The 13,631-nt window shown below is 30.7% G+C and overlaps 1 protein-coding gene and 1 long non-coding RNA gene across 2 annotated transcripts; one reads left to right on the top strand and one right to left on the bottom strand.

Annotated features, from left to right (window-relative positions):
* The first annotated feature begins 8,705 nt into the window (after nucleotides 1-8,705).
* Nucleotides 8,706-11,800, top strand: LOC112518558 (serine carboxypeptidase-like). Its single transcript, XM_025126298.1, has 7 exons — nucleotides 8,706-9,222; nucleotides 9,741-9,909; nucleotides 10,003-10,122; nucleotides 10,417-10,711; nucleotides 10,807-10,895; nucleotides 10,972-11,233; nucleotides 11,309-11,800. Exons 1-7 carry the CDS (start codon nucleotides 8,888-8,890, stop codon nucleotides 11,560-11,562), a joined length of 1,524 nt encoding a protein of 507 aa, XP_024982066.1. The 5' UTR covers nucleotides 8,706-8,887; the 3' UTR covers nucleotides 11,563-11,800.
* Nucleotides 11,368-13,157, bottom strand: LOC112518567. Its single transcript, XR_003069808.1, has 3 exons — nucleotides 13,077-13,157; nucleotides 12,851-12,928; nucleotides 11,368-11,576 (listed from the first exon to the last, which is right to left on the bottom strand). It is a non-coding gene; the product is annotated as an uncharacterized LOC112518567 (long non-coding RNA).
* Between the last annotated feature and the right edge of the window lie 474 nt (nucleotides 13,158-13,631).

Here is a 13,631-nt window from a genome sequence, read left to right on the forward strand (position 1 = left end):
CACATGACACTTTTTTGAAATAATGACGTATAAAATAACCAATACAACACTTTATCTTAAATGCGTTCTAACAAATTGTTAAGACACCCAAAAAACGTCTTGTAAACATACTGTAACACTTTTACACATGTCACCTTTTTAGTTTTGTCCTAAAAGTACCATGTTAGGACGCTTAGACATCCTATAAACCTAATGTTATTGTAGTGAAATGCCAATAGTATTAATATTTTCCTTCCACCAAAGTACAACATTAAATGAGGGAGTCCTTAAATTGATAGATTCATCAACCAAATATACATCAACATCATTCATATTCTCTGGTATATCCATTTGTTGTTGTTACAAAAATTATTTCAATAATTTTCTCATATTAGCTTCTTTATCATCATTCTTATGAAGTTGTTATTATGCTTAAGATGAAAACAAATCAAAAGAATCCATAATTAACCGACAATATCTTTTATTAATATTAAATGAATCATGACTCGTATTTTATTAACCCACTTCAGTTCAGTTTGAGAATTGTTTGGGCTTGTATATGGTTGTGTTATGTCTATGAATATCTTGGAACTCTGTGTTGGGTTTTAATGGGCCCAAACATATCATACTTTTATATATGTTTTTAAAAAATTTATAGTTACTATATTCGATTGGGAAATTAACTGACATAGTCGTTCCACTATTTAAATTGGTCTCCTAATCATTTATCTCTATGAGTTTATCCAAATGTCACTATGCCCACAATATCCGCATCCGTAATATTGCGGACCTAGCTATAAGACATATTTTTTTATCAGATTCAATTCAGGTACACAATTACGACGACCAGGTCGGTAATGCGACGGTCATGTCTACATTTACGACGGTGCCATTGCTAACCTGGTGGAATTTGTTTGTTTTTTTTGTCTTTTAGCCACGTCTGCAATATTGCAGATGTGAATATTGCGGACATAATGACATTTGGGTAAACCCGAGAAAGTAAGAACTAGGAGATCAATTTGGGTGGATGAAATAGCTAGGTGGTTTAATATTTTCCTTTAAAAGGTTGAACATAATATTCAACAAAAAGTGAAAACCTTTAGCGAAATTACACCCAATATTTTTGTTTCGTATATATTATAATATAATAAGTTAATCATATGAGAAATTTTATCGAGATTAGGCTAAACACATTTTTAAAAATATAACATTATATTTTTTTTTCATTTATATTTGATATTATTATTAAGAATGGTTTAAAATCAGTGTTTTAAAAAGTTCATTATGGCAGCCTTTGTTGCATACCGTGACTCAAGACTCATCTTCGACACCCATTAAAGGCGTGATATACCATAACCTAATGCACAGTTTTTATAAGGTGTTAATTTAGCTTTATTAAAAACTACGAGGTCGTCCCCACTTCTTAGAGCTCTCTTTATTATTTTTATCTTTTTAGTTTCTTAATTTTTAGTATATAACATAATTTAAATTATTCAATAACATTAATTAATTGAGTAATAGGAAAAAAAAAACATGTGTGTATATATATTTATTACCATAAATCACACCTTAAAAAACATTATGGTTTCATCCCGACTATTAAAGTATGAGATTTGACCTTATTATCACATCATATCACAGCTATTTAGACACTTGTGAAGAATAGTTTTCAATCTTTTTATTAACATATCTTTATAATTTTATTTTTTATTATTACAATAAAAAGGCTTTAAACTAAAAATCATACATCTATAGATTTTTATTACATAAAAGCAAGATACAAAGTGATATTTATAAAATTAAAATCACTTAATTATAAAGTCTAAAACCATACAATCAAAATACAAATTTCATCTCTAAGAAAACATTTGTTTAATATCAAATTTAAACAAGGGATTATACTTTCTACTAAACCAATTCAACATCAATTTTATGGTTTTTTTAAAACACATTATTAACTCATAACAGACCAACAAATCTATATTATCTTTTAAACCCCTCAAATCTACATTATATTGTATATATATAGAGAGAGAGGCAGATTCGTATAAGAACAATAATTAAACTAGTTGTGTACTCACGCAATGCGGCGGGAGCCATGAATTTTAACGATTTTGAAGTTCCACTGATTTTATAAGATAAGATTTAACGATGATATATGTTACACTTGGTCTTTACATATTAATACAATTTGAATAAATAAGAGTTATGGTTCTAATTACAGACTATCGATGAAAAAAATTGTATGACAGTTTAAAATCCAATATATTTAAAATCCAACATATTTAAACGACTCCACAAATGTGTTTGATTTACACCAAGAGCAAAGAACCAAGAAACTTGAGTTTTAAGATAAACACTCAAAACCAATAAAGAAAACTACAAATTTGACATATCATAAGCCATGAAAAGACCAAAAAAGATGGGTTTTAGAATGAAATTTCAACTGCTTACCCTCTTTTCTTGTCCAGAAACTCAGATTAAGGTTGAATTAATACATGTATATATATATATTTCAAAAAAACCCAAAAACATATTAATTCAGAACATATTATACAGTGCAATTTGGACAGCCTAACCCCAAAATATATAGTATATATATAAATAAATAACTATAAAAGTATAAATCGTAAATATTAAAAATATTTTTTCACAGTATATATAATATATAATAACATAATTAAGTAAAAAATTATTCAATATTGGACTCATTTCGAATGTATTAACGAAACGATTATAATGATGTAACTTGTTAAAATAAAATTGTATTTTTTAAACATGTTTTAATTGATATACGATTATGTATGTTAATTTGATAAAAGTTTAAAATGAAACATTTAAAAGTAAATGACATAAAGTAAATTAATTAATTAATTATGAGGGTATAAAGTGTAAATTTAAAATTATAATTTTTAAAAAATCGGTTGTGAGATGGTGAGTGTATGTGAGGAGAGGAGATGGTGAAAAAGTGACCTAAGGGTAGTATAAAGGGTATTTTGGTCCTTTAGTATTTTAAGACTTTTGTTAAATTTGCTTAATAAGATAGTATAGATAAAAGAATAAGAAAACACTCGAATCACGTGTAAAATCACATGTGATCCAAACGGCTTTGGAAACGATCTGAGGTTGAGGTAACAGGCTATGTCACCTGCACATCCTTGTGTTGACTGTTAGTGTAAAATCATATATAACTTTCTACTTGATTTAACTATTTTTTGTGTTCTTTTGATTATTTACCGTTTTCGTTTTAACCTTTATATATATATATATACACACACACACACTCACTGGCTTAATCATTTGAGAACTTTATACTTTGTGAAATCCATCATAAGTCATTAATTTATGATGATTAATGTTATAATTAAAGATAAATTTATGTTTTTTAGGAAAAATTCAAATTCCATTAAATATCTCTCTACTCTCCTCTTTCTTGTAACATACACATTATGAACACAATAAAAAACAAGTTCAAAATTGATAGGTTTAAATTCAGTTTTGTTGCTTTAGCTAATATTCACAAACTATACCAAATCCCGTATATTTTAAGTGTGTTCACAGTATCTTCTTGTGTTATACGAAAAAAAAAATTCCTGATACCATAATGTATAAAAATAAATAATTAATTTAAGGTTGATTTAATTTTATATCATAACATAGAATATACCTTAAAATCAACCTAAATGTCCGATCTCATGATCTATATGCATCATCAACTTTCCCCAAATAGTAATAGCCATTGATAGTTGGGTTCATGTTCATCCTATATTTACATATGTTGCGTATACGTCTCCAATGCCTTAACACACAAACATAAACCCATCTTCCATGGTCCACACCACAACCTCTAATAACCCTTTAATAATACAATTGTAATCATAATAATTAGAGTAATTTACGTTTTTCGTCCTCATGGTTTAATTAAAAATTGTGAAATTTTATTCTACGGTTTTGTAATTATAATCTTTATGCTTATGATTTAGAACTTATTGTTGTTTTCGTCTCTAAGCCTAACTTTTACCTTTAAGTATGAGAGACTAAAATAGTGAAGAATTACAAACGACATAGATGAAAATAATAATAAATTATAAATCATAAGGATGAATATAACAGTGAATTGTAAATTAGAGGGATGGAAATCGTGATTTCAAAAATATAAAGACGAAAATAGTAATTTTCAACAAACCACAAGGACTAAAAACGCAAGAATTACAAAATTTAGTTTGGGACCAAGTGTCACGAAATAGAAAAGCAGGGCTTGTTTGGCCAATTTCTTTTTTCTTTTCTGGAAAACCCAAATGAATTAAAACAACAAAACGTAAAGCTTAAAAGAAGAGCAAACAAGGAACTATAATGTGCAAAAATAACCAAGAATCAAAGAAAACAGAACAATTAAAACCAAACAAAACCCAACATTAAAAAGGAAGGAAAAAGTCGACAAAAAACCAACACAGCTAAAAGAAGCAAACACAGATCAATTGGTATTTGGATACCGTGCTGGATATGAAAACCCAAATGGTGATTTTGGTTACCAAACTTCATATGCTAAATTACTATAGACCAGAAATATTAACCTCATTTAAATCGTTACAGACTCACAGCCCATTGGTTAAAAAAATCTAGAAAGAATCTTGACAGGAAACAACAAAATATGCTTAGAGATACATTATTGCTCTAAACTTTAAATTACTTGTACTTTAATGGATAGTTGATGTTCTCTAATAATGGCGATACGGCCATCGATTTGGCAACTAGCATGGTAGGCAACAACATTGGGTATGACGATGAGTATAACCCACTGTTTTGTCGAGATTTGCTTCAATTAACACAAATGATAGCTAAGTACCGCTTGGTATCATGCTTTGGTTATTTTGAACATGTAGGGGGGTTTTGATTAGGCAAAACACAAAGCTTTAAGGATTGAGATTTTCTAGATGAGTTTCATGTACTAAGTTTTCCGTATTGCATGCAAATATGTTATTTTATTATACGACTGTATTTATGTTTATATGATATTTAAACGTTATTATGGTGATTTAATTGTATACAAGCATGTGTAATGTTTTTAGAATGCATGAACACAATTTCATGGGTTGTGATGATTTAATATATTGGTTTAAGAACTAAATTGTAAGAGTATGGTAAGCGAGTTATTTCAGGTAAAGAAAAAATCATGAGAGTTTTGGTAACCAGTTTGTATGGTCAACAAAGTCAATGTTTTTTAGAAGAACTGAATGCTGAATCTACAAGAAATTGTTTGAAATTGATAAAGTATGGTTAAATTATCGAGGCCAATGTTAAAAATTATGAATCCATAAGGTCCTGGTTTACTGCATACCGAAGCCTTTTTTATATTTTGCAACCCAAGTATACATATGAGCGGTTTTAACAAAAAAGGAAATGAAAAAAATATAACATTTAATTTTTTTTGATTAACCTGGATATCCAACCCGTTATACGAGCCGACTAATCTCAGGACGACCACCTGCTTTGCAGATTGTCCGGAGTCACTGCATTTGAATCTCCGTGGTCACAAGAGGATTTTTATTCATCATTGGATTTGAACCTGCGACCTCCTGATATTTTTTTATTATTGGAGTCAAGCTTAAATCAATCAGGCACCAACCACCCTTGTGGTTTAACAATTGATTTTTAGAGATTGAAGTGCAAATTAAGACTATGTTCAATACATGGGCGGACCTACCATGGTGGTTACGGTGGCACGTGCCATCATATTATTTCTTCGTCGAAGGGTAAAAAAAATTTAGGTTCATGAAAGGTGCAACCGTATTAATCTGTTGTGTGCCACCGTATGTATTTTGAAACTACAGTGAGAACAAATTTTATTTGGTAGAGTTGGTTTGCAAGACTTTTATTCCACTCCAGACCCAAATTCAAATATTGTTAATGTCATTTTCTTAGTCAAATAGTGTCACCGATTGAAAAAAAATATATTCCGTATATTTGTTTCTTATAATCAACCGGTGCCATTGTTTGAAATTTTTTCCCTATAGTTTTTTCTTATAGTCAGATGGTGTCACCGTTTGAAAAAAAAAATCTGGGTTCGTCCCTGGTTCAATATTTAAATATTTCGTTTTAGATTTTGGTACAAGTCAGGTTTGAAAATATGTGTTACTCTTTAAATTCAGTAATAACTGTATTTTTCATGTCATTTTTTTCGATGTGAAATAAATTTATAATCATTTTTACAATTATAATTAACTAAAATATTCTTTTTTTCAAATTAAAACAATAATAACAATAAGAGTCATTAAAATAGTTAAATACTCTTTCAGATAACTTAAAAAATTCTAAATTCAAATTTATATTTAAAAATTAACGATAATTACTTATGCCCCCCTAACAAACATGGGAAAATCATTGCTTTAAGTATTAAATAATGAAGATGGTGACGCTATCTTTAAATAACAAACCTTGGATGAACAAGAAAATGTTTATCATAATCTATACTATATTATAAAGTATTTGATAAAAACTCTTAAAAACTATTTTTTATGTATGAAATATTATGTATTGATATACATTACTTAAAATTCAAGATTACAAGTAATTTTGCATAAATACAACTTATTAAAGCTCAATTTTTAAATTTGTGTAACTAACGGCAGATAAACATAATCAAATACAAGATTAACATTTATTTTAAATATAGAAAATCTAAATTATAATTAAGATAATCATTAAATTCTAACAGAATGTTAAATGATTATTCTTATAAAAAATTATATTATTAAACTAAAAATAAATTACTTTGTTATTAAATCTAAGTTAACGTATAATAAAAAATTGAATTAAAGAAGTTACATAAAAAATGAGAATTATTAAATAGTTAATTTGATACTAATATCGATTTAGTTTTTTAATTTTTTTTATGCTATATTCAAATTTATATTTATTTCAAAAATAAAAACATTATCGTTTTCTCAAAACCACATAAAATTATGTTATATCGATAGAGAAGATAAAAACTAAACATTAAAATGGAGATTTATCTCGCTGCATTGCGGAAGTACCCTTCTAGTTTTTTTTAAAGTAAAGAGGCCAATAATAAGAAAGTTGACCTTATATTATGCTTATTATTGCATAACTAATAGAATATAAGATAATGTACGTAGGTGTAGCATATATGGTTGGTCTAACGATACGTTATGTCAAAAACACTGCCAATTAGCTATTCAATAACAAGTACACATTTTTTTGTGCAATAAATAAGGGTTTTGATAAAATAGATATAGACATGACATATTTTATATCTGTATATTGTCATATGTTTGTCTTAGACATGGATACATATATATCTAATTTAATTTGTTTACAATACCACACGATTATATGTTAAATTTAGGGATTAGCTTGGTTTTCGGCTTTTGGTTTGGCTGGTTTAAAAAAGAGAGAAATAAAGGGAAAAAAATTAAAATAACTAGACTAGTTCATGTCATATCCAACAAAAAAAAAGCCTCTTTCAAACTGATAACGTCACAGACCAGTCATTATAAAGTCTGGTCCATCAAATCCGGTTCAAATGCTCATTTTTAAAAGCTATATTATATAAAAAGTATGTAATCCTTGTAGTTTTGTATAAAAAAAGTACATATATCACTCATGTCAAGCCAGAAGAGTTTTCACTCACCATCTTTCTTTTGATTCTAGTCGTTAGAGTTTTAATTTTCAAATCGACAATCTATCTTTTGTTATAAGTTAGTCTCATGCTAATAGTTAATGGGCGTATCTTTTTTCCATTATTTTGTTTTTCTTCATCACTAAATATTTGATCATGTACACTATGTACAACATCTCTACCATAATATCTGCAATGTCATTGTTTAACTGATGAGACTTAATAATACACGAAAGATAGGGTCACTAAGTGAAGTTATACAGATGGAACAAGACTTATTATTGATATTAAGTCAAAAAAAATAGACAATTGAGCTAATACCAAAAACTAAGTTACCAATTTTGTATTATTTAAGCATAACAAGACGATGCTAAGTGCATTCTTTCATACACTCTTGTCGATCTTTGAATGTTATAAATAATCGGTGATACATATAACAAGATCAAGTAAGTGATTAAAAATCACTATATAAATCTACAACAATAAACAAAAAATTGCAGATTCAACTTTATTATCAATACTATTTCTTAAACGAGTCAAAACATAATGGATGATTATTGTTTTGTCATAATTATTTGTAAACATAAAATTTATTACACCAGTTAAAAAAGAATCACGAACATAAGAATTTATAGTTGACAATGTTCAAAAAATATATACTTCAAGAAAATATGTGTATGTAATTTGATAATTAAAAAAATGTTAATTACCATTTTGTTAATTGTGTTTATTAAATTTAAAATCTTTTTGTTTATTTCTTAATTTGGAAATTAAATATAATATTGATGTCCTTAGTATTTTTAACATACAATATCTGTGTCACCTCAAACCATATACCTTAATATAGTAAACAATATTTATTAATGTCATCAATACTTTATATAAAGGAAAAAAAAGAGAGATTCAAAATCAATAACCACTCACGTTATTACCAAGTATATATATATATATATATATATATATATATATATATATAAATTGAAATAATAGGAAACTAGCGTCTTTGTCAAAATTCTAACATAAAAGTCAAAAATGGTATTATATATTTCTTGCAAGAAATTAAAGAAAAAAGTGGGACGAGTACAAAATACAATTTTGTAAGAGAAAAAGGGGAGCAAATGACAAGATACATGCGATAACGTATGAAAGAGATGATTAATAAAAATCCCATTTCAAACACCATATATATCCCCCCCATAAAACTACTACTCACACACTCACCAAAACCAAAACCAACCCATCTTTCCCTTCCATCTTCACACACAAACAATGGCTTCAATCCTCTCACTCTTCCTCTCTTTCCTCTTCCTCATTTCATCATCAACTGCAACAACCAATCCTTCTTCCCACTCCTCATTACACTTTTCTCCATCTCTTAGAAAAACCGGCCACCAACTGATCAAAGACCTCAATTTGCACCCAAATCTTGAAGTCAACATCCTTAAGCCATTCACCAATTCTTCTGATGCTGAATTCAAAGTTTTTGAATCCGGGGTTGTTGAGAAACGGTTGTCGTTCCAGGTTCTTGGCGAATCTGGTGCAACCGTGCAAGACCTGGCTCAACGGGCTGGATATTTTCATCTCAAACATACCATAGATGCAAGGTATGTCCACTTTTTTCTTTCTTTTGCATTCAATTTAATGCAAAAAGATGCCAATTTTAGATAATAATCCATCAGTTCTTTATGAAAAAGAATTCTTTCTTGGTTAGTTTTGGTTATTTAATTGGTAAAGTCACCTACCCTTGGAAAAAGATCTTTATGATTAGGTAAAAAAGTGGATACTTTGAGGTCTATTGGTGGAGAATTGACCAGTCTTGTTGTTCCATGGTAGACTTTACATTGTGGAATCTTAAGAGGACATGTGAGTAGGGTCCAAAAGCCACATTCTAATGATTCCCAAACAAGGGCACCACTGTCTTATTGTACTTGTACCACAGTTTTATGCATCTTTCCCCTATGGTTTTGGAGATAAAGATTCATCTCGCTAACATCAAAAAGTTTATCCCATATAATCAAAAGACAAATAAATAACCTATTTTCCTTTGTAAACCATATAAAGAAAGACTATTTTGCTAAATGAATTGGTTTTTACCTGATATAGCTGAAGATAATGTGTGCAGGATGTTCTACTTTTTCTTTGAATCAAGAAAAGCCAAAGCTGACCCTGTGGTCATATGGCTAACAGGAGGACCAGGGTGCAGTAGTGAATTGGCTCTTTTTTATGAGAATGGTCCTTTTAAGATCACCAACAACTTGTCTCTTGTCTGGAATGATTATGGCTGGGATAAGGTAGCCTTCTGTTAATGGACTAAACTCCTAATGCTTTCAAGTATTGTACTGTACTATCCATCAATTCATGCAGTGAATTTTGTTTGACCACAGGTTTCTAACATCATATTTGTTGATCAACCTACTGGAACTGGTTTTAGTTATAGTTCTAGTGATCAAGACATTCGCAGCGATGAAACTGGTGTTAGCAATGACCTCTACAACTTCTTACAGGTCTGTTGACTCATAGGCCATGTTTGGCAATTATATGCTAGCTTACTTTTCGAGCTTGAAAAAACCCCATTTGGTAAATAATAAACTAGCTTATAAATCAGCTTCTTGAAAAGCTACTTCAATGGCTTTTCAATAAGCTCCATGAGCTTTTTTCACGTTTTTCCAATTATGCCCCATATATGTAGAATTGAGTAATTTTCAACATGTACTTTCAAGTCATTTTACATTGTCATCTAGCTTATGGGCAACTATGTTCCTTCATCCATCCAGGGGAATCTAACCTTGTAATTGCAGGCATTCTTCAAGGCACATCCGGATTATGTCAACAACGACTTCTACATCACGGGAGAATCATATGCAGGACACTACATTCCAGCCCTTGCTGCTAGGATTAACCAAGGAAACAAAAACAAAGAAGGGATTCCTATAAACTTGAAGGGATTTGGAATTGGAAATGGGCTAACTGATCCTGGAATCCAGTATCAAGCCTACACAGATTATGCATTGGCCAATAATATAATTTCTAAATCAGATTATAACCAAATAAACCAAAAGATTCCATCTTGTGAGCGGGCAATCAAACAATGTGGTAATTCCTTAAATCTTTCTAGTTTTTTTTCCTTAAATTTAGTTCATTTCGTTGTCAATGGAATTGTCTAAGCATGCCATTGTGTATTTTTCCAGGCACAACGGGTACATTCACGTGTCAAATGGCTCTCAACAGTTGCCAACAAATTTTTGAGGATATACTTTCTATTACAGACAACATAAATGTAAGAACTGGTTACAGAAAAACTCAACAAATGTAGAAAGTTGACCATTCCATCATGATTTGTTTTCTATTTGCAGTACTACGATATAAGGAAGAAATGTGAGGGGACCTTGTGCTATGACTTCTCAAACTTGGAACATTTTCTAGTCCAATCATCAGTTAAAACAGCATTAGGGGTACCAGAAAAAATAGAATTCGTTTCATGTAGCGATAGAGTGTACCAGGCAATGATCAATGACTGGATGAGAAATCTTGAAGTCGGGATTCCAGCACTTCTGGAACAGAATATTCAATTGCTTGTATATGCTGGAGAATATGATCTTATTTGCAACTGGCTTGGTAAGTAGACTCCTTCCAGCCTGCAAAAGGTATGCAGTTATGCCACTTTTATTGAAAAAAATGAATGGTTTGCAGGGAACTCGAGATGGGTTCATGCCATGTCATGGTCTGGGCAGAAAGACTTCATTGCAGCTTCAGATGTTCCATTTTTGGTTGATGGGAAAGAAGCTGGGATTCTAAAGAATCATGGGCCTCTCACTTTCATTAAGGTTCATGATGCTGGACACATGGTTCCTATGGATCAACCGAGAGCTTCACTACAGATGTTGGAGCTATGGACGACAGGGAAACTTACTCCACCTAAAAAGGGCGCGATTTCACCTCTCTGATTGTTTTGCAGGATCTGAAGAGAAAGAAAACCACAAAAAGCTTCCACTATGTTACAAAGATCCCTGCGTTGAATGCATTTGCATGTTTGTGTGCATATTCACCATAAACAAAGAAAAAAGTCATAACTTTACATGTAATTAGACAGCAATTCTTATTCAGTGTTATACGAAAGAAGTAAGAAATCATAAGGATAAATGATGCTGCTTGTTAATTGAGCATTAATTTAATTGTTTTCGTATTTCAAATGTCTGCTGGTTTGATTTGAAAATTGTCAAGGTTTAGTATGTTATATATTATATAAAGATGTACCAGGGTAGAAACAATTTGGAAATAGAAAGTCAAAAATAGCTTAGTCAAATTTGGATCTTGAAAGTTCAAAGTTAGAATTTCCATGGGAGTTGATCAACTCTTTCTAACCACTAAAGATTGTAAATGAGCAAAGAAAAAGTAAATGCAAAAAACCCATCTCATTTGACAGGGTTTGTCCAAAATCACTCATCCTTGCATAGGGTATTGCATTTTTGCAAGAAAAATGTTTGTTTGCAAATAAAATCCCAAACAAGAAGGTTCAAAACTCCATAAATTGCAGAAACAATTAATAGTTGCACTGGCCAATTGAACTTAAACCATGATAAGGAGAATAGGATTAAGTTTCAGAAACTGATTTTTGCACAAATCTTCTTGCTTAAGGCATAACATGCTCCTGAACAGAGCTTAATTCTAACCAATCTATCAAGCAATGAGATATGGAAACACAACTTCAAGGAAGAATAGCATGTTCTGTCCAAAATCCTGCAAGAACTACATGATAAGCACCAGTTTGTGTACAAGTCATCCTAATAAAAGAAAATACATGAATTCAAGGCAAAAATTTAAGATGTTTGAGATGAACAAATAGACCTACCCAATTGTAGCATGTTCTGTTCATCGACAGCGATACACAACAAAAATGTGGACACTTTTTAACATTTTGCCTTTGTTGGATTATGTATTTCCATTTGTCTTGTAAAACAGCAAGATCTTATTTTGGGACAAAACATAGCCCTAAAATATCACAACTTGACAGAAGTAGTAATACCATAAATGTTAACAATGAATCATCATGTAGAAAGTGAACAAAAATGCTATTACTCTGACGGATGTAGGTGCCAAAATCATCGTGTGCAAGATGGTTTTCGTGTGGAAATCTTTTTGAACACCCTATATAAGTCCCTGCACCTCGTACACACTTCACTGAAGCGAAAAACAAAGCAACACTCAACCACAATGGCTCGAGTTTTCATTTACCTTTTTCTCCTTGTCCTCATTAGTCAACTTCCCGTCTCATCTGCTAGATCCCAGTTGCATGATCCTTCCTCAACTTCACTGCATACAAGAACCAGATATCAACTAACTTGATTTGAACATCTTTAAGGCAAACATATCTGATTCTGTCAGCACTGCAGATTCCAGGATTCTTGAAAAGCAGTTAAGGCTCTCAGTTCTTGGCCATTCAGGTGCTTCGATGCATGACCTTTCTTATCTTGCCGGATATGTTCGAATCAAGCACGTCGTAGGTGCAAGGTATCTTTGGTTCATCACCATAATATGTGGAAATAAGGAACTGCAAAAAGCATAGTTTGATCAGAATATTAAAAATATCAAACGAGGGGTGTTTGGGATTGCTTATCTGAAACAACTTATGACTTTTCTACAAAAGCACTTATTAACTTATGATAAGTCAGAAGTGTTTAACTTCTTAAAAAACTCCTTATTACCGGTTTGACACCGGTATAAGTTGTTTACCAAACACTCAAAAGTGCTTATTACCGATGCCACACCGGAATAAGTCAATAAGTTGTTTTCCCAAACACTTTGCAGGATGTTCTACTATCAAATAAAGACCAGCCCCGTTTCAATGATTGAAATCTAACAGGAAATCGTGTGTCCTGATCAAGAATCAAGAACATAGCACAAGAAGAACTTACGGTAAAGAAACTATTTGACTTCTTGAAGCATTCACCAACAGATTTATATAAAGATTCAAAAAACAAATGAAAATGAAACTATTTGACTTCTTGAAGCATTC

The sequence above is a fragment of the Cynara cardunculus genome, assembly GCF_001531365.2.
Source record: "Cynara cardunculus var. scolymus isolate 2C chromosome LG 1, CcrdV1, whole genome shotgun sequence".
Classification (NCBI taxonomy): Eukaryota; Viridiplantae; Streptophyta; class Magnoliopsida; order Asterales; family Asteraceae; genus Cynara; species Cynara cardunculus.

What these genes read in the sequence shown, in the direction of transcription:
- LOC112518558 (XM_025126298.1), top strand. Translation starts at nt 8,888, where the DNA reads ATGGCTTCAATCCTCTCACTCTTCCTCTCTTTCCTCTTCCTCATTTCA. An exon ending in AAACATACCATAGATGCAAG is followed by an intron (nt 9,223 to 9,740) that starts GTATGTCCACTT and finishes TAATGTGTGCAG; the next exon opens with GATGTTCTACTTTTTCTTTG. An exon ending in ATGATTATGGCTGGGATAAG is followed by an intron (nt 9,910 to 10,002) that starts GTAGCCTTCTGT and finishes GTTTGACCACAG; the next exon opens with GTTTCTAACATCATATTTGT.